Raw genomic sequence first — 22,161 nt, forward strand, 5'->3', positions numbered from 1 at the left:
GCAAACAGCTGCATATTCAGAAATTCATCAGTTTAGACATTTATATACCCAAATAGAAAAAGATTTAAAGCTACTACAAGGAGTTTTTAACTAGCTATGAAACTACTGATGCCTATGTAGGACCTACACAAGAAAAAAGACCATCTACCAGCAGATGTTTACATTTTCCCAGGTAAAATTACATTGTGTTGTAAGTTAGCCAGTTAAAAAGAAGCAGGAGGAGATGTTTCTGTAGATAATTTTATTTTTAATGTTATATTTTGTGGTTATTATGAAAACACTTCTGCTTTTGTCCATAGGGGCCTCCAAAATCAACAAAATATAAGAGGTCCTTGTAGTAGCTGTTACAGCATCATTTGCAGGTTAATAGTAACATCCGGTAACGTGTGTATGTTTGTGTTTGCATCCTCCTTTAGGATAAATACCTCCACACCAACTGTCTGGCTGCGCTTGCCAACATGTCAGCCCAGTTTCGTTGTCTCCACCAATACGCTGCCCAGCGCATCATCAGGTGAGGACATGCTGCAGGTTTACAAATTACACAGCAGACACAGCAGATCAGAAGATGCCAGATCATGTTAATAGGTAGCTTTTTTCTTTCATACATTTTCCAAACTCCCATCTAATTGTAAATTTTTCCTAAAAGTGGTTTGAAACAAAATGTAAAGTTGTCAAATACTTGGGCCACTTGACCAAGTCTATTTTTATTTTATCATATTTAAGAAGCTGCAATCAACAAATGCTTGAACTTTTTTTTACTTGAAACGTGATTGAAATGATTAGTTGATTATCAAAATAGTTTTCAACAATGTTTTCTTTCAGTGGACTTATCAATTAATCGGCTAATCATTGCAGCTGTAATTTCAAGCTTTAACAGTCTTTATATCCTTCAATAAGAGATGAGTCACATGGAGAAAATTCTCATTATTTATGATTTAATATCACAATATCAATGCATATTTGGGCATAATACATTGAGGATTTGTTAACAGATAAAATAACCAGACAGGACTGTGTGTGTTTTAGGTGAATTCACTGAATTAAATCAAAGTACCTCATCACAATGATGCATATAAATGCATACAAAAATCCAATATTGCCTCAAAGGATGTCTTTGCTCTGTGATTTGCAACCTTTCCAATACTGGTCTAATTTACTTAGGAATGATTTTCGTTGTATCGTCATATTGTCCTCTAGTACCAAACCTAAACTGTGCAGAATGTGCTTCCTCTCTGGCTGACACTGACATTTGAATAAAAAGAAAAGACAGGTGTGCATTCCAGAGAGAAATACTGGGTGCTAAACCTCAAAAATATAAGTCAGATGATAAAGTAGAATAGGTGGCACGCAATCAAAACAGTAAATGCCAGAAGCCTTACTCAAAGAAGAATCTGAGTTTAATCAAAACAAACTAAAGCCAATGCACAGAAGGTGACATCCTGTCTGATGTTTTTGTAGTTTCATGTCTTTAAACAGCATAAGTAGTGTTCTGTATATCACACTTAGCTAGTATGTATTTCAGCTTCTTCAAAAGTAAGCAGCAAACTTTGACCCAGTCTCTTCATCTGTGCAAGGGAACCAAAGACGCCAGAAGAGAGACAGAAATTGTGGAAAGACAAGGGTGGAAATTCTAATTCACACACAAGCACACTCATTCATTTTAATGATTCATATTGAATCAGCACAAAATATTTATCGTTATAGTAACTTGGCAGCGGCTGCAGCAGAAGAGACTAAGAAATGAAATATTGAGGAGTGGTGTGGCTGTGTGGAGAAGAACATTATGTAACATGAGGGAACCGAGGGAAAAGGTTTTGGCCCATGAGCAGACGGAAGAGTGAAGAGGACAAGGCCCAAACCACACACACACACACAAACATCAAGTCATTCATGTGTGTTTGTGAACTTCAGGCACACGGGAAGGAATGTTTCCTTCCCTGATGACATGCACATATTCACGCACACTCAAGGATCCTCTTATCTCCCTGCCTGTGTCTCTCTCCATATCTTTGACTCTCCAATGTTTTGAGTCAGAGAGGAACACTGTCTGTGAATGTGTGCATGTCTGTCTTTTAGTGATGTGGAAGCAACTGACTCCATGTCTGATGATAATGATAATGATGATGACTGTGATGGCCAGGGCTGGGCTAAACTGGCTCGCTGGCTGGCTGGTTAGATAAAGGGAATTTCCTGCCAGGAATTTCCAAATGTCTGCCAGGCAGCGCTGAACTCTGCTCCCTAATTGACTCTGAGAGAGAATCATGGTTGTTGCTGTTTATTTACGGGCAGCAGTAGGTTTGAACTGCCTGCACCACCACCACTGCCACCTGCATCTTTCCTCATTATAACCTATTCATCCTCTCCCCATCAATATTCCCCTTCTGCTGCATTTTCTTCCCTCTCTTTCCTCTGTATCTGCAGTCCAGTCTCTTCTGTCACTACACATGCTCATGTGTCCTCTCATTCACTGACTGCTCTCATGTCTGCAGACTAAACAGATACAGTTCAGTCACAGTAGGGCTGCAACTAACAGTTACTTCCATAATCGATTAATCCTCCAGTTAACCTCCTCCAATTAACTGATAAATTGTTTGGTCTAAAAATCATACGTTTCTTGAGCCACTGGTGACCCCTTAAAATGACTTGTTTCATCTGACTAACTGTGCACAACACAGAAATATTTTGGGGCAGAAATTGAATAAAATATTCAAAAGTATGATTTCTTTAGTGGATAATAAGTTTTTTTTTGCACCTCTGTGTGAATTTCTATTACAGATATCTGTCATATGAATGCAGAATCTTTAGACAAGGTAAAAGATTTTGGTTTCGGTAGCAGTCAAGGTTCCATTTGTAGTCCAAGTAGTATTGACTAACCTCACTTGAGCAGGCTGTGGTTGGATGCAGGTAAACAGTCTGTGTGGTGCACTGAAGAGGCAGAATTGAAATAAATGACTACATATCTCATCAATCACCAATCAGCTATCATCTGACAACAATTTAGCTTTTTAATGGATTAAAAAAAAAACTCTTTATCTGCATTCATATACATAGATGTGTATACAGAGATTACACGCCATTCTCACATCTCGAGTTACTAATGGTAAAGTAAACAATGACAGGTGCACGGAAGAGGAAGTCTTGGCCTGGATAAGTCTTATCTGTTATCTGGATATCCGCTGGTTACACCAGAAGCCCCGAAACATTGGCCATTGCCTCCAGGGCTAAATCATTATCAGATGATAGCCAACGGGTTTTGAGAATGCATTAGAATAAGCCCTTTATATCTAAAGAGCGAGCAGATCCTCTGCCACAGGGGCTGCTATGTTGCACCGCCATGTTTCTACAGTAACCAAAAACAGACAAACCAAACACTGGCTCTAGATATGGCATTTTTGGATTTTCCCTGAGTTTTGCAACCGCCATAGGTTCTACATTATTGGAAAGGGGACAGTGAGGCGACTGGTATTCAGTTGGTTGCAATCTGCAGCCTCTCTGCTAGATGCCGCTAAATCTTACACACTGGTCCTTGGCCAGCAATGGCCTCTTAATATTTATTTTGATCAAATAATTTACAGTTAGCTAACCAAACCTGTTTTTATGCACTTTTTTTTAAATTCATGCTCCTTGTAAATACTCTGGCCATGCTAAACATTAAAAAGAGCTGGAGTATAGAGCTGCAACAATCAGTTAGCTGTCAGCTACAAAATCAAGCACCAGCTATTTTGATAATTGATTAATCTGTCTGTGTAGTTTCTTAAGAAATAAGAAAATATTCTCTGATTCCAGCATCTTAAATGTGAAAATTTTCTGGTTTCATTACTCCTCAATGAGAATAAACTGAATATATTTGGGTTGTGGACAAAACAAGATGTAAGAGGGCTTCATTTTGGGCTTTGGGAAACTCTGATCAGCTTTTTTCACCATTTTATAGACCAAACAATTCATTAGTTAATTGAGAAAATGATCAACAGATTTTTCAACGCTGAAAATAATCATTAGTTGCAGCCGTATGGGGGAGTGAGAATATACATAACCACCATAACCCCCTGTGTTGCATGTCACCCCGTCTCTATCACCATGGACGCTGATAAAACACAACACAAAAAGTAATCTTAGAAGCTATTAGTTAATTTTAAGAACATTATCAGGGTACAGCCACAATGAAATTCCTCTGTGTGACAGAGTTGCTATTCCTTGCACATTTTAAATAGAAACATAATTTTGAACAGTCACTCATGTAAGCCTTAAAAATGAAGGTATAAAATTAAAGCTATCTCATGCATACAGATGTCCAAATACCGATTTCAAAGAACAGCACACAACCACGCTCTGTGTGCGTCCGGATAGAAAAAGAATCCTTTGACCTGGTCGAGACAGAGCACCTTTACATCTTCGGCGTGTCTGAGGTGGATCACGTCTGTCTGTCATTACTTCAGCCCGATAAATGACTTCGCGATCAGGCCACCAGTGTGGAAATCCCTCTGTTTCACTGTTTCCAGGGCCGTGTCCGTCACTGCCTCGGCATGAATGAGGGATGTGACAGACGAACTAGTCACAGAGCTTTCTTGTGGGCAAACGTCCCAGGTGGATCTCAGTCGGTGGTCTCTCATCTGAAACGGAAAAAACTGACTTGATAGTACAACAGGTCCTATTAGTAGTGCTGGTTAATAGGGCCTTTGACATTAGGTCTGTAGATAACAAATAGACCTCCTCATAGCTGCTCAGATATCTCCATTCAGCTATCATTTGGCCAATTAGCCTGGATAACGAATGCTGAGAGATTTTGTGTGTGTGTGTTTTCCAGTGCCGACAGATGGACAGGTGTAGCTCTGAGGGGCTTAGCAGAGCTATCCTTGTGCATCTGACTTTTCCTAGCCCTTTGCTGTCATTGAATTTAATTTATTCCACTTTTTTTTTTTCCTTGATTGACACACAAATTAAATATTCAACACCCTTGGGCACCTAGTTAGACTATTAAAAGTTGTAATTAAAGCAGAAGGTCAGAAATAATTATAATAATAAACACTGCAATGAATAAAAAATAAGATTCTGTCATAAATAAGATGTAATAAAGAGCTCAACGAGAGAAAAATCCTTAATTTTTAGACAACCAGTATAGTAGAACTGTTTTTTTTATTTATTTATTTAATTATGTTTTCTTTAATTATGTTAAAAGCAACTTGGAATGACATCAAGCTGTTCGCAGGCACTGCTCAAAGCTGATCACAGCAAATCTTTTTTGTGAAGATGCACAGAAAAATTAGTTTTCTTCTCTTTTTTTTTTTTTTTTTCTTATTGATTTCTTCCAGTCCGTCTACATCCAATTGCAAGACTTAAAAACTTTTCCAGACATACATATCTAAAAGGGGAAAACAGAGTGAAGCAACACAAAAACAAAACAAAGCAAAAACATTAGAGTCGATAAGAATTCAAGGACGCATCATCCGTCATAAATTTAACCACTCACTGTTCATGTGTTCAGCCAGTTTTGTAAAACAAGTCTTAGTGCAGTAATGAAACCAGTTAACGTTTAACCAGACTAAGATTTAGTGACACCTGTTGGTAAAAATGTTTTATCCCCAAGAAGGAATAATTGAGTTTAGGGACTGTTCTATCCACCTCCCAAGTTTCAGCAGCACTTGTTTCCAAAAGGGAAGAACTACAGAGAATTCCCATATAGCCTGTAAGAATGTGCCAATATCCTCCTTACTTTTCCAACACTTTCTCTCTCTTCTGTTTTTCTATTCCTTAAAATGTCTTTTCCTTGTTCTTATGGCACCTAAAACATCCGACCATGACTGCGCTGACTTGTCTGTGCATATCTTGTCACTAAAGAGGTGTTTTCACATTCCTCTGCTGAAGGGGGAGATGTCTGTGAACTAATCAGAGATCCAAAGTGCTCTCGGAGAGCTAGATTTCGTACATAAAATTCTAAAGCCAGTCGCTGTACTGCAGGCAAAAAACCCTGAAAGCTCTAGCGCAGAGCAGCAAGAGTTAGCATTTCCTGTGTCAGCTGCTGCCAGTTACAAGCTAACAAACAACATAAACAAATAAAAGATGCTATCTACATTTACCATTCTGATATGTCTCTACGAACAGACACCTCGTCTGAGTTTGACTGACGCTCAAAACTGTATGTCTGAGTCTCTGATGTTTCCTCTAATGCTACCTCTTAGCCATCTTCATGCATGATCGGATGTGCTTCCAGCCCCTTTTAATATTTTTCCCCTTTTTATTTGGGAAAACTATTTTAAACAAAATATTAATCATAGTAACATACTTTAAAATGTGTCTGGAGGGAAACTTCCAGCTTTCTCTCAAGTCTCTTGCGTGACAACACATGTCAAGTGAAGCAATTGACTGTGGCGTCAGCGCCATGCCATCCTATTGCAATCCAAGGTCACCCAAGCATACTCTAGTACTCCTGATGTATGTCTGTGTCCATCCATCACATTCAATCATGCAGTTCCATCCAGACAACCAACACACAAACACAAACAATGAGGGCAAATCAAGTCAGTTAACCAGTGGGGTCAAACGGCAGACTGTCACCTACTATGGCAACAAACACATTCATGTACAAATGGTGCAGATTTTCGAAAACTGACCGAGGCTGTGACCTAAAAGCCGGATTGAAAAAGCAGTTGTGATTGTAAATTGATGCTAAATTAAGCGTAATTTTTAGTATTTTGACACGTCATTTCTAAAACTGCCTCCTGCCAATTTCTTAAGTATTTTGTTATTCCAAGACTAATTATTATTAATTATTTTAAATGCCTCATTTAGAAAGTAAAACAGATTGTTCTCTAATAATAATCTGTCTTTAAATAAAGGCTTCTCTCCTCACTCAGTTAACCTAACTAAAGACCACTATTTGTAGCACATTAATTACTGTGCAGCGTGACAACTGTGTCTTTGGGTTCTTTGTAGAAGTGTTTCATTCATCTGTCGTTGCTTCTCTCACTCCTTTTTCCCCTCTCTGTGTCTCTCCTGCAGTTTATTTGCTTTGCTTTCCAAAAAGCACAACAAAGTTTTGGAGCAGGCAACACAGTCTCTGAGAGGCAGGCAGGGAGACAACACAGCTCTGCCCGACTATGTGAGTAAAACGCACACAAACACACACACACACACACACACACACACACACACACACACACACACACACACACTGTCTCTGTCTGTCTGAGTCTGCACACAGTTTTTTAGTAGTTCTGCCAAATTATGTCTACTTGGATAAGGTCGAGGAGTTGACATAGGCATTTGTGACAGTTTCATGAGTTTGAGGTCGTAGGAATTTGCACTTGAAGTAGCATGAATGTTGACTTGTTTATTGTCAAGTTTGTTTTGTCAAATTCTAATCGTAAGACTGCAGCTAAATATTATGATTGATTATTCGTTTTTTTCATTTTCTTGCTTTGTGTTAGATAAGAGCATCAATTCATCAATTCACATGTGTCTTTGAAATATGAAGGTGCAGCCAGTAGCCGGTTAGCTTAGCATAAAGACTTGAAATTGCAAGCTTATGATTACAGAGCTATTTCACAGCCCTGAGTAAAGGAGTCCTTGCCAAGAAATAGTCCCATGACACCCATCATACCACAAATTAAAACAATAAGCCCCAAGAGTCTGTGGTTTACGGTGATTTTTAGAACCTCAAAAAATACAATAATTTAATGATAACAAATAATCATTATTCTACCATGCACTTCTTCAGCCACATTTAGCACAATGGTTGCCAAGCAACACACAGATGCAGTGGAAAACGTGTTTAACAACTGGGTTAATTGTTAACATTTATCTGGATATTGCCACTCATAGACAGTGCAGCTTGACAAAGCTACACTGTAACGGCATGGTTGTGCAGCGGTTAGCACTTTCCCCCTGGGCAGCAGCAACAAGAGGTATTTAACATTTTAATTAGTGAGCTTTAGAGGTGCTGATACGTGGATTTGTTACCAGTCTTCAAGCTAAGCTATGCTAACAGCTATATTTCAGCACTGCATGTCTAAAAACAGTACAATATTAACCTTCCAAAGTCTTGAAAATATTAAATAAAATGATCTAAGTGCGCCGTCCAGACCTTCATTCTTGATTGTCCAGCCTGAAATTGGGTTTGCAGCAAAACCAGACAGTGTCCAGTGAATTTTTCTGTACCAGCATTGTGTGCATGTTGTTAATTTAGTTTAAGTGTAGTTTTTTTTATACTAATATTGTGTCAAAGTTTAAAATTTTAGTATCGTGACAACTCAGCTTCATGTTTAGTATGCATGTACACATACAGAGATATGACAGTAGTATTAATCCTCTCATCTATTTGTCTCTTTTTTAATTGAATAAATCAATCAAATTATACATTTGCAGTTCATCAGCCCGTTTTGACAGCATTGTTCAATATTGCTATAGTAAGAAGAAAAGAAGAAAAAATGCATTTTCATATGTTGCTCTACCTTGTAGCGTCTTCTCGATCATGGATTTTGAAATATTTTTTGATATCTCTCTTAGTGTGTCATAAAAGCCTGAGACAGCTCCTCGTTTTGCTCCTGGCGCCAGTTATGAGGACCAGTTTAGGTCCTCGCTGGGATTCATTTGAGGATGCTGTGCAGAGTTTCAGCTGCTGCAAAGCATCAAATTTAAGGCCTGTTTCTGCAGAGTTGCTCTCTCTACTCCAGTCCTTTGTCCTTTTCTCATTACTTTTCCAACCCACGTCCCATGCTGTTAATTTGTACTGAAATGGAGTCTCTACTTGTGGAATAATATTTGATGAAAGTATTGAGCGTTTATGAAATTGAATGTTAAAATCAGTCTTACACAGCGGCACCAAATGTAATATTGAAATTTCTGTGAAACATCAGCGTCAATCTGAAATTGAAATCTTAATAGCACCACAGCAGCAACTAACTGACTGAGCTTAAACCCATAAATTAATCATGATTTTGTCCCAATGCAATCAAGTATCTGTGGATCTTACTAACAGCCACACCTGACCAATCAGTGCGCTCTGTTGACTATTGACTATTTATGGTTGTCTGTGTTTGTGTTTGGGCACCTTTGCCTTCAGGTTTGTGTGTATACGTCTCAGTCTGGCTGTCTCATTAGATTTGCATGGTCCTAGATAAATGCGTGTATGTGCGTAAACATATTTGAGTGTGTGTGTGTGTGTGTTAGGGGGCTGGAGATGTATTAGGAGGGTCCCCGTAGATGCCCTTAGGTTTTGGGGTAACATGAGAGTGTCTGAGTGCTCCTTCAAGCGTGTAGCGACTGTCTGATGAGGCCCCGCACAAACAGACATACAAACACAGACACACAACATATAAAATGCAATTATCCAGCTTTGTTTTGATGTTTCCTTCCTCTGGGGCTTATTTTAATGCTATATTTTATATACACACATTCATAAATGACTGAAAATGGAAAAGAAAAAGCTAAAGAGAGATTACTTTTTGATGATTAAATTATCTCTGTTAAAGATAGAAGTCCAGTCAGCTGTTTACATCGAGAGCACTCAGAGGGAATATTAATAGTGACAACAATAATAACAGAAATACAAACACACACACACACACACACACACACACACACACACACACACACACACACACACACACACACAGTGAGAGGTCAGAGACACGTTTGGTAGACTTTCAGTGTGTTGCTCAAGGGCATAAGGCAGATTTCCAGTATGATTCTTTCATGGGAATTTTACAACGAGGTTTTTTTTTTTTTCCTAGAAAAGCGTCTGACATCCAGTCTGGGTCATAGACTTTTAAGACAGAGCTGGTCAACTTTTCTGATACTGCTGTTATCCTTGAGTTTAGACTATACTAACTCAATGTGACATTGGTTCCCATGTCTAGAAAGGTTCCCGGGCCTCCTGTTCAGTCAACTTTTAGCTTTATTAACATCTCTTGATTAAAAGGAACATATTGTATTGTTTAGCTTCTTAACACATGCACACATACACCCACTCAGAGATATAAATTGTGCAAGTGGACAATCTGTTTTTCCCATGTATTTGGTAGTAAACGTCATTGTCTGAGTCAGTGGTGTTTTTGAGTGATAAAACCTGGAAGGTCCTTGTTCAGAGGGAAGGGGACCTTCCAGTCTGGCTTTGATTCTGGTGGTTAGTCATTTGTTGTCTTTTCTTAATCACACTGATTGTGCCGAACTCGTCAGCCTGTGCAAAATCTTCTTCATTTTTTTTTCCTTTTCTTATTTATGGAGTGTAGTGTCACCTCTTGTCTGCACCACAAATGTCATGCAGGGATCTTGCGTGACATCCGTGTACATGCTATACCGGAGCATATGTCTATATAAGCTCTGTATTGTTTGCATATTTCACAGCATTCAGCAGCAAATGAGCAGCCAGTCTTTTTCTGCAATAAGCAGCTTTCCTTTGATATTCGTGAATTTTCCTGATCTGTTTTTCCATCAACACATTACATAAGCATTGCAGCAAGTGTGTGCACATCGTGGGTGTGGATGAGCTGAGAGGAGGGAGAAAGGAGAGGTGGCTGCACTCAGAGCAGACAGGTGTTGGCAGTCGGAGCAGAGGGATTAAAATTATGTAGATTTTGAATGGCAGTAAATGTACCTTTTGGCCGTGAAATCGCTGCAAAAAAAAAAAAAGTCCAAGAAGAATTTGTAAAGTAAAATTTGTAAAAATTCCACCACAATATTTTTGCCATAATTCTTGAACACAGAGGTCCTGTGATAATATTTTAATCTTTTTAATGTCTGCTTTATGTTGTAAGACAGTTGCACAAGTATGAAATTTGATCGCAGCTCATTCTGTGCTGAACAGCAGTCAGCAGCTGTTCTGTGAGATTTCCTATATTGACGTTTAAAATAAGTGATAATGACAGAGAAGGTGACAGTAGCTCTAAAGGTATTTATGCTTGTAACATGCAGAAAGTGGGCAAAACAACTCTGAAGTCTATTATTAATGTGGCTGCTGAAGAACAGACGTGCCGCTTCTGAAACATTGTTGTTATGCAGAGCCTTGACATCATATCCGGAGAATGAAGTCGGTAAATTCTTATCACGTGCGAACACAGATGTGCGTGTGGAGGGGGTAATTTCTAAATCACGAGGTCTCCTGTAATGCTAGTCTCACGTGAATAGGGCTTGTCCAAGCAACGCTTCACAAACCTGGAGATATTCAGTTTACTATCACACAAAACAAAGGAAAACTGGAAAATACTACAACAGACAAGCTGGAACTAAACAATATTTGGCATTTTTAGTTGAAAAATGACATAATATGTTAATCGATAGCAAAAATAGTAATATTTTTCTGATGATCAGTTGTGCTCTACTGATCAGATAATTAAACAAACAAACTGAAAGCATCAACACAGCTGACCCCTTATGCTTCAGTGAATTTTACACTATTTTATGTCAGATTCTGGATGATAATGCTACGTGATCTCTGAATGAGTGTGACTTGAATGGCTAAACTGTCTTTGCATGTAGACTAAATTTAAAGTACATATCTCATTTATTCATATCACCAGAGGAATGAGATCTTAGATGAAAAATAAACTGCTGGTAAAATGTTTAATACAACGGCAAATATGAAAGGAACGTCATTGAACTGAAATTAATGGGTGCAAACGTTATCTACAAGCTAAACATTAGCTGACCGGCCATTTATGTCTATGAATCTTAAACAGAAATTGCACAAAATCATATGCATAGAATTTCTTATCGGACCAGTTATAATGACCTAAAAGAAGGACTGCTGTCTCATCGTGTCGACTCCTTTGTTTCCTCCTCTCCTCCTCCAGTAGTAGTATAATTGAAAACAGATGGCTCTGGTGTTATTCGCAAACCCTCTTAAACTTGGGAAGGGATGAAGTTTAGGGAACTATAGGGAGAGATAAAGAGAAGAACAATAGAAAAGAAGAGAAACAAGCAAGAGGAGAGGAAGGGAGACATGGAGGGAGGGTTTGGTGAGAGGGTGGGTTTGTGATGGGCATCTGGAAACAATGTAATTTGGCTGGGTCTGGCTCTGGAGAGAGAACTAATGTTTGTTTAATGTGGGATTGTCCTGGACATGTAATTGCTCTCTTTACGAGGGAGAGACTGAGAGGAGGATATGAAAAAAAACGTCGTCAAAATGCTCTAAGCTGTGGGTTAAAGCTGGGTGCATTCTGCTTATGTGTTAATGTCTCCCTCTTTTCCCTCCTCCTCTTCCTCTTGATGTCTGCCTCTTGGTCTCCATCTCTCTCGTATATACACACACAGAACCACCCCGCCCCCCCCTCCACCCCTTCCACCCCGTCCTCGTATGTGTTTTTGCTGCTGTGTCTGGTTAGTGTCAGGGAAGAAAGAGTGAAGGGTTAGGGCCCCTCGAGCCCCCAGGGGACAGCCAGAGGCTCCCAGTCCAAGCGGGGCAGCTCTCAGGGGGCCCCACGGTTGCTCTCTGCACCTCTGATTGCAGATGTTTTTTCTTGGCCTTTGAGATATGTGCAGTGACATGCAGTGTGTGCTCGTACGCACAAACAAACATAAAAAGAAGGAAGTATGTGCTGTGTTGCATTGCATTGCGTTGTGTGTCACTGTTTATGCTCCCAGCCAGTGGTAGTGGTAATGTTACTTCTGTGCCTCTTCGTCTGTTTACTGTTGCACATTTCTGGGAAGAGACTACACACTCACACTCACACACTCACACACACAGAGCCAGAAGCATGTTGGACCACCCTGTCTATGTGTTTATGTGCACTGGTTGAGTCACAATCTGTGATCTCTTTTTAATAGCCAGAGTAGACACATGCATTAGCTTTGTAGCACCATTCCTCTTGTTTAGGGAAAAAGCAGAGCCCCAGGATATATCAACAGATAATAAACATTATGCCTTCTGTTTATTATCAGGCCTTCCAGGAATTTGCCACTTTTTTATTAGACTACGAAATTGTTTTGCAAAATCCACAGTTTTCCATTAATGCTACAATAGCTCATAGATGACTGGAAATTGCGTTTTTAAAGTAGATTACTGCACGGTCTCTGAAGTATATGTAGGTGAACAGATGATTTCAACCAGCGGCAGTTATTTTTTTGAGTTTTTAATCAAGTGGCGTTCATGTTTGTGCTGAAACTGATTGTTTAGTTGATTTCTAGTGGCCCCCATCAGATTCTTTTTCTTTACTTAGTTGCAATTTTTCATTGCCATGGGTGTGTTTTACATTGTTAGCTGATGACTCAAACATACTCCACTAATAAATGAATGTGGCCTTCAAGATCCCATGTTGAGCTAGACTAATAAATCGTCTGGGCCAATATATCAGCAGATATATATTATTTCATATCAAGGAATTCCACTAGAGAAATGCCAAATGAGGTTAAAGGTAATTTAGAAAAAGTTTCACTATAACATAGTTTCTCCACCAGAGAGGACTGACAGGTTGACTCTTTAAAGCTATGATGTGATATGATGTAACATTTTTGCATTAACATGAGATCCGTGTTGTGTAGTTTGTTTAGTTGTGTACTCACATCATCCCAAACATTTCCAACAATGTTCAAAAACAAGGAAATCCGTACATTATTCAAGGTAACAGTGCATTTCCTGCTAGCCGCTAGTTGTTTTAACTTCTGGGAAGCCTACCTTTTTATTGAATTTTTTTAATACTACTAAATACCTCTAGTACTGGTCAGACTATAGTCACTTGTATATGGGACAATATTTTGAGTCCTAACATTCAAATATGAGCTCACAGCAGTGGGGGGAAAGTAATAAAATATCTTTCAAGGCTAACCCTTTATTATGACTGGATTTTTGTCCTGAACGGACACATACACAGACAGTTGTGTGAGTTGTGTGTGTTTATACTTCTTTTTCGAGCCCACATCCACACATTTATGGTAGATCAGCATCTGTAGTGGCAACATGGGCAAGTCTGTGGACAGGTCCACATGGGATCAACAAATTGGGGGTAAGTGGATGTCCACACAGATCCTACGAAAACCTCTGATGACAACATTTATGTCATGCAGACCCCAATGGATCCTCATGCACTCATAGACACGGAAACTTGAATGCTGGCTTGAGTCCCAATACTTTGTATTGTAAGTCGCCCGATTAATAATTTTTATTCCGAGGCTTTGTTAAATACTCGAGTCTGATTGGTCAATTATGGGATTTTAAGTTCTGTTATATCTGTATAGCAGACCATAGCTATAAATAACAGACTGTTGCTAAGAAGAACAGACTGTTGCTATGAAGAATAGGCCGTTGCTATGGACACAGTTCTGATCATAGACTCTGGAGGAACCATAAAATATTTTTTAAATTGGTGAAATCATTTTTTCATCAATATTTTCTATCAAATTATCAAATATTCTTAAGCAAGTAGCTGTGTGATAAGCAGGATAATGCACAGTAATCAAGTCATTGTTGTGAAATAAACCCCCTCAGGATGATTCAAGACCCCTCTATCCTGTTTGGCATCAATGGGCCCAAAACATTAATATCTGATGACATGGGAATGAGTGCAAACAATGAACTACGTTTCTCCAAAGTCATTTACCGCACCTTTGAAGTTAAGTGTTACCCTAAGATGGAAAGTGACTTGGGAAATATATTAATAAAATCCAATAAAGTGTTCCTCATTTCCAGCCTACTTTTCAGTACTTTTCTGTCTTCTCCTGATCTTTCTCCCCTCTGCATATTTTATATGAAATGACTTTGAGGATGGGTAGAGGGGAGGAACGCACACCAATATCGGAGAGGTGCAGACCATGGAAAAAGCACAGGTATTATGACTATAAAATGCCTGTGTTCAGTGTAGCCTCCGCACGGCTCAATCACAAATGGGAATCTCATGTTTTTTCAACCTATCAGTTCACTTCTCAGTTTCCAAGATTGTTAAATATGGCAGTTTCATAGCCTGACCTGATCGTGACTTTCCCCCATGTCCATTTTCATCTAATTCCATAGTGCTGATGGAAACTCTGAGACCACATCATGCGTAAAGAGAGAGAGCAGTGTCTCCCCTCATACACGTTGTACCTGAAAGTAGGAATTCATTGATTGAAGTGTCATTGCTACATTATCCAGTCATATTTCGTACAGTCTTTTGATGTGGAACCAATCACCACGCAGGACTGATGTACATTATCGCACCGCTTTTCCCCATAATCAGAGGTCACGGCACAAATGACACACGCAGCCTCTTGTCATTTCATGTGAAAATACCCAGAGGGGAGAGATGAGGAGAGAAATGAGAAAGGTAATGGCTGCCTATATATTTTACTTTCCTCAAATTTATTCCATATGAACCTTTTAATATATTTGCCTCAAGCTGAAGATTTCCCTCAGTAGCTAGAGACTAGTCTATGACAGGAGGATTATTAACTACATTAATATAACAAGCGCTTTTGAGGTGATCTTAGAGACATAACAACAGGCAGCATGCACCTGTCAAACTAGCATTCGACTGTTTTTTTGTTTCAGCACATCAAAATAAAAAATATCAGACAAACTGTTATTTTAGTTTCACATCTTTAATGTAATTTCTGCCATGAGGGGTCTCTCAAATAAAACAATAACATAAGATGACGTTTGATGACATTGTGAGCTCACATGGGATAATCGAAGACGTCGTCATTATTAAACAGAACATGCTTCAAACGATAATGAATAATCGTGTTTCGTAATACGTGAGCAATACAAGCAGTACTAAATAATAGAGTGGCTGGCTAGTTTGCTTCACACGGCATTGTGTGAAAAAATCCATCTTATTCATTTGGAGGACCAGGCCATCAACAATTATTTCTATCTAACAGAAGTCTTCATCATAGTTGTCTTTTTTTATTCAGCATCTACTTTGCCTCTGCTGGCCTGTCAAATACATGACAGAGATTCCTGGTAGATTATTTTGTATCTTCATATTTCTACTGTTTGCTTTTTGTTTGCCGCAATGAAAGATAAAATGATCGCCGCCGTGATAACTTTCCAGAGTAGCAAAATACTTCCACATACAAACTGCCTCACAGGGTTTTTAGTGCCTGATAGGGTAGGATAGATTAGTCTGGGATCTCTCAGTTCATTCAGTTTCCAACGGACACAGACAGAAATGCAACTTGATGCAATGGGATAGACCTACAACCAATCACAGGAACAAAGCATGACCTTCAACTAATCAAAGCAATGAAACAATGTGATGTAGCACTGAATTACACATACATGTCAGAGCTATGATCAGTGCTTTTTTAAGCAGGAAAAAAAGACGGCCTAGTAACAAATGTTCTGACGCTCCTCTGTCAGTTGTCGTATCAGATGTGTCCAATATAAATAAAGGGTTGTGATTGGCCCGACAAGAGTCAGGACTGGTGGGAATCGGAGGGTATGAAACATGATCTCACAGATTTGTCTGGTTCTCAGGCTAACCTGAAGCAACACGCCCCGATCAATGCAGCGCCTTGCACTTACTTAACACGGGGCTGTTTTTGGTTTAAATGTCCGCTGCAGTGTTTTCAGTAATAAGCCCCAGTAATGGGGTTTTATAAAGCCAGGGTTTTCACCTTCACAAAATGAACCAAACTCTAGGTTTAAATTGCAAAGTCTTTGGTGGTCTTTATAAAAGGTTAACACTGAATAAAATGTTCTATAATGAGGTGGCGCTTTACAAAGTAACCTCTCAGACTGATGCCACTCTTTATGTAGTTCATGATGTCAAGTCTGTCTCCTTGTGTTCCTCTCATTAAAGCAGTATCCTGCTGGGAGCTGAGAGCTGACTTACTCACTGACTCCCCCGTTTTTCGTCTCGTCTGCCCTCACCTGCCTGGTGAAGACGATGCTAGGCCTGGTTGTTAGTTTACTTGTTAGCCTGTCTCTCTGTATAACTGTCAGGCTCTTATTGTCTCTCGCCTTGTCTCTCTGACTCTTTCTGTGTTTATTCTCAAGCGGTAGAAGTGCCACCCCTGCAGGCAGCAGGTGCTCTGGGGTCCTAATGATTGTCTGCTTCCAAATGATAATTAGGGCAGCCCCGCTGTGCCCTGGTCTTTTCCTGATCGAGGCGCAGCACAACAGAGCACAGCTAGCAGCAGATCAATTAGCACTGCCCACCTATCTGTCAGAGTGCTGTTGCAGCTGTTGGCGTCATCTTTTTTACCATTATCATTCGCGTCATCGCCGGTATCACTGCTGTTTTGCCCTCTAAACCCCCTGCTGGTAGTCTCCTCGAGGTAGTGAGCTTATTTAAACACATAATAAGGTGTGTGTCTGCAAATATGCCGGACTTCCCCTCCACACAGACAGTGATGCAGCGATTGTCCGACACAGTCTTTCCTAAACACATCCAGACCGGCAGACTCACTGCATTGTTGGTGCTGTAGTTCTGGGGGTTAACACTGTCTTTTGCCTCATTCTGTGTGTGCAACAAAGGATGTTTTGTGAGGCTAGGGGGTAATAAGAGGCTGACCTGGGCACAATGCTCCACAAAATGGTGTGATTATGACATGGCCATGGTACCATAATGCGGGTCAGACAATGACCTATTTAAAAAACTCCCAAAAGACATGGCAGGCTGCTGCTACTCAGCCAGTCTGACCCTCTCTGTCTGTCCACGTGGTGTGATTTTTCTTCTCTTCCTCCTTATTCCAACCTTATACCCCTCTTTTCTATTACTATGTTACATCAAGGCTAAGGATGTAAACATTCTGTCTGTTTCCATTGAGTGGCTTGTATTCTTACGTTGGAAAGAAAAAAAAACAGATTGCAAACCGTCTTTCAAGTGCGGCTCTTGACTCTGTTTGTCTCTCTGCGTATCTGTCTGTATTTATCTCCATGCCCTTGTCTTTGTCAGTACTCTTTCTTAATATGTCTGGTTTGTCTGCCCTGCAACAGCCTGCAGTGAGCAGCAGTGGGGCCAGCCAGGGAATCACTAAGCTATTGGTTTAATGATGCCAGCTCCTACTTTACAGGGATTTACATGTCTGTGTCTCTAAACACCCTGTCCACATACACAAACACTTGCATAAAAACACGCTCGGATATGATAGGACGGCTAGACACACACACAGATAGTGAAGAGCCGGCGCTGTCCTTCCCAGCCCCTGATTGCATCTGTAAACTATAATTTTCCTTGTCAGACGGATAGCAAAGGTCAAACATACCTGCAGACATAACACATTTCTGCCCAGCATGTTGAAGTATTAGCAGCAGAATCAGACAGATGGAAAAGCTGACAAACACACACACACACACACACACACACACACACACACACACACACACACACACACACACACACACACACACACACAGGCTTCCTGTTAGGTTTGTGAAACAACTAAAATGGGGCAGGATCATTGAGACTAATGATACAGCTCATGTCTGAGGCCTGTGTTTTCCTGGGTGGAGAGAAGACATTAAATAGCGGCGTGAGCGGTTGTGACTAAATGACAATGCAGGAGGCTGGAAAATAGCACATGACTGGAGGAGAAGAAGGAGCACAAAAAGCGGAGGGGAGGGAAGGAAAAAATGAGGAATGGGACTAAGAGAAAGAAAGGAAAGGCTGTAATGGCTTCATGCAGTCATACAAACACATGTCAGGTGTTTTCTGGCTGTCTAGCAGATGCATTTTTGGGGGGAAAACAAGTGCAAGAGAACAGAGTGAGAAGTGGGAGAGGAGGAGCCAATATATTTAAATCCTGTCTGGGTTTCAAGTAGACCATGGACCTCTTAATCTCATCCACTTGACAAACATACACACAGGGCCAGGCAGACGTCTAGCTAGCCTATTTTCATGTGACCTGAATTCCCTAGTGTGGCATTTTTTTCCTGCCAGGCTAATCTCATTAAGCTGGGTGCAGAGCTAGAGAACAAACACACTAGTAGGCATCCCTCACTCCTACTCTGCCTTCCTCTCCTCCTTTTGTCTCCTCTTCATCGCCGCATTCACTTTCTCCATCAACTCCCCCACTCCTACTCTCTTCTTCTTCTGTGCTTCCATTTTTATTGCTGTCTTCCTTCCTCTGCCTCCTACTCAGTTGTCTCCCATATCTGTCCCTGCTTTCTGTCTAATTATGGCCTGCCACGGCAGAACAGAGTGGAGCAGGTCTAGCCAGGCAGTGGAGTCGAGCCCCGAGAGCCACCTCTGCTTCCAGACGCACAATCAATCCTCATTATAGCCGCCTCTCCCTCCGCCTTCCACTTGCCTCTTCAGGTCTGCCTGTTAAAGCTCCACGCCGCCGCACACCTTCGCCCGCCAGCTTGTGGAAATCAATGCAATGCATTATTGCGTCTGTGAGGCAAGCCTGATTCATGGTCGACGCACAACAGAATACAGTTATTTACAATCATCCTAATCCCCCTTGCCTACTTTCAGAAGGTGATTGTGTGTGTTCATGTGCTGCAGATATGTGTGGCGACAGCAAAAAAAAAAAAAAGCGGCCACACAGCAAGCAAAGTTATTTATAAGATAAGGACTTGTTTCAGAAGCAGGGCACCGAAGATGGAATATAAAATGCTACCACATGCAGTTCTGTTACAGATGGTTAGCCCAGATTGGAGGTGGAATCTCAGCTTCCAATCAGCTTGCCGTTGCAGTCTCGCTGAGCTGCTGTTTTGAAGCTGGTCTTAGCTGGTATTAGCAAATTCTTGGTCAAAAAACAGGTCATCATCAGAACAATGATTTTTAATCATGAAAATGTATCCTTAAAGATATTTCTTACTATGGAGAACATAAAGGCTTGTATTCTTTTCTATGAAAGTTCTTGTTTCTTGTTTTATGACCATTCTTCATTACAATTTTCTGATGAAACCCTTAATCATATAAGCCTAATATTGCTGTCTGCATTTTACCTCACAGACCATGAGAGTTGTGGGTCTAGAAAAGGTATTTTAGCCACTTAAAACAAGCCCCTCATAAAGAAAAGTCAGTGTCAGTTTACCCTAGTGTGCACTGCAGTATGTACCTTTGATATCAGTAATTTTGCCATGCAGAACACTGGAGTCGCTGGTCTACCGCTGCATAGATCTGCATATATGTTTGTGTTATTGTGTGATTTCAGTTAGTCACACAGCAATATTAGAGGTCACACAATAGCACAAACTAAAAGACAATAAAAGTACCTCATACAACCCTACATCATATAATCAGAATTATCCCTTTAAATGTAAAGGAAGGAAGAAAACAAGTTTTTTTTATCGTAAAGCTTTACTGATACTGATCTGTGCATTAAAGATTGAACTGGTTTGCTCAGCACTTTATTCTATTGTATTTTACAGGAATGATAATACTTCCAGGGGGAATAGACTTTTCTCATTCCAGGCCTGAAACTAGGCAGGATGTAACGCTCGAGGAAGTTGCTGATGAGCACTGTCTAAGGCGAGGCTTCCCGTAAAGCAAAGATGGGGATTAAAGTTTTTGGACTAACTGGCTAAACTGGTCAATTAAGCTTTTAAAGACAGGTTTTTTTTACTGTTGTTGCAATGATGCAGATATGCAGTTTTAATGTTTTGCTTATTTTTAGTGTTGGAAAGTGTCCAAGTGTTATCTCTTAAATGTTCCAGTCCTTGATTGGTATTCTCTCCCTCACTGAGCTACTGTCACAGCACGATCGATAGTACACAGTCCGTCATACTGTCATGGCTTACTGGGACACTTCAATCGAGCAGAGCCACTGTTAATGCTATTAGTAACACCTGTGCTTTTCCTACTATGACAAGTTAAAATGTGTACTATGGAAAAAGCCTGTCAATGATCAATACAAACATGGAAATCCATAATTTTAATGACATTTTCTGTGTCAACAATATTTTATGTGACTTGCACTTCAAGTACTTATATTGAGTTTATTTTTCCAGTATGAATTAGATGTATCGACCGACATAAGCTTATTACAGATATATCGATATCAGGGTATGTGAACAAAAATGCCAAAAAAATGTTTGAGTACATTTATAAACAACTAACGCCATGCACATTCAGAGTACATGTCCCTTCCTTCAGAATGCATGCCCATTTGGAGTGGACACAGAAAGGTTGCTTGCAGCGTTCTCAAGAACCGTTCATCCGATCGACTTCACACTCTGCACTGAACTCTCTTGGGTCCTGAGCAGTTCACACCTTAAGTGTAACGTCAATCAGATGAGCGGTTCTGGAAATATGCATATGGTTGCAGTGACACAATGTGTTCAGGAGATAATAATAATAATATAAGCCCTGCCTACAGCATTTGAACAAAATTCAATGGTCAGCAATAATAAATCTGTATGGAATATCAGCATTTTTCCGGCTTGATCCGGAGATGTTCTGTACCAAATTTGGGGATGAGTGCACAAAATTTGAAGGAGAAGTAGCGAAAATAGCAGATTTGGACAAAATTCACAATGATGGAAAATCTGTGAAGATGCAAATGGTTGTGGCTTATATGAACTAATTCATCCAGACAAACAGAATCCAGGGATTCAAAAGTTACAGGCCAAAATGTTGACTGTTATAGCGCCACTGTCTGGCCAAATTGCACCAAATTCAACACATGCATTGGATCCTGAGCAGAATGCCAAGCATGAAGTCAGTCAGATGAACAGTTCTGGAGAAGAACAGACAGACAGACAGAGATTTCTTCCTTCTTAATTTCGTGAAGCCTTACCAAGTTTATTTTTCAACTCTAAAATTTTCCACTCAGCTAAAGGATTGTCACAAAACATTAATTGCTTATGTGAAGTGTTTTATATAAAACAAGAGAATGGATTTTGGTATTGGTATCAGATTTACTGACAGGCATACAGCTTTTCAGCGTGACTCAGTCAGGCTGTTCCAGTTAATCATATAGACCCGGGATCAGCACTGAACCCGGTTAGAGAATCTTTGCTGTGTGTGTTACAGTGGTCGTCATTCTACCACTGGACTTATTTCATTAGTACGCCATCGCATTAAGCTAAGCTGCTTTGAATGTTCTTGACTCCTGCGTTCTCTTAGTCTGCATTTTTGTCTCGGCTTCTTCTTAGCTGTTGTCGCCCTGTTCTCCCCACCATGGATGTGGTATTATAGAGCAGATAAATCTCTGAGAAAATGAGCTTCCAAGCAGACACTGTTGCAATAAATTGGACAGAAGTAACAGTCAGGCGTAATGTTTGTTTTGCGTCTTAGTAAATAAAAAAAAAACGTGCCATGGTGCCTTAAGTCTGTATTGCTTGCAGTGTTTGTTTTC

The 22,161-nt window shown here is 40.1% G+C and overlaps 1 protein-coding gene across 1 annotated transcript in view; it reads left to right on the forward strand.

Annotated features, from left to right (window-relative positions):
- The window catches only part of dym (dymeclin), a 72,856-nt gene that overhangs the window by 27,812 nt on the left and 22,883 nt on the right, over positions 1-22,161 (forward strand). Inside the window, exons 13-14 of the mRNA XM_084746178.1 lie at positions 417-511; positions 6,997-7,096. Coding sequence (XP_084602304.1) covers positions 417-511; positions 6,997-7,096 — 195 coding nt within the window. The remainder of the gene's footprint in view (positions 1-416; positions 512-6,996; positions 7,097-22,161) is intronic.

Source organism: Lutjanus erythropterus, chromosome 20 (assembly GCF_056507025.1).
Source record: "Lutjanus erythropterus isolate fLutEry1 chromosome 20, fLutEry1.hap2, whole genome shotgun sequence".
NCBI classification, from domain to species: Eukaryota; Metazoa; Chordata; class Actinopteri; order Lutjaniformes; family Lutjanidae; genus Lutjanus; species Lutjanus erythropterus.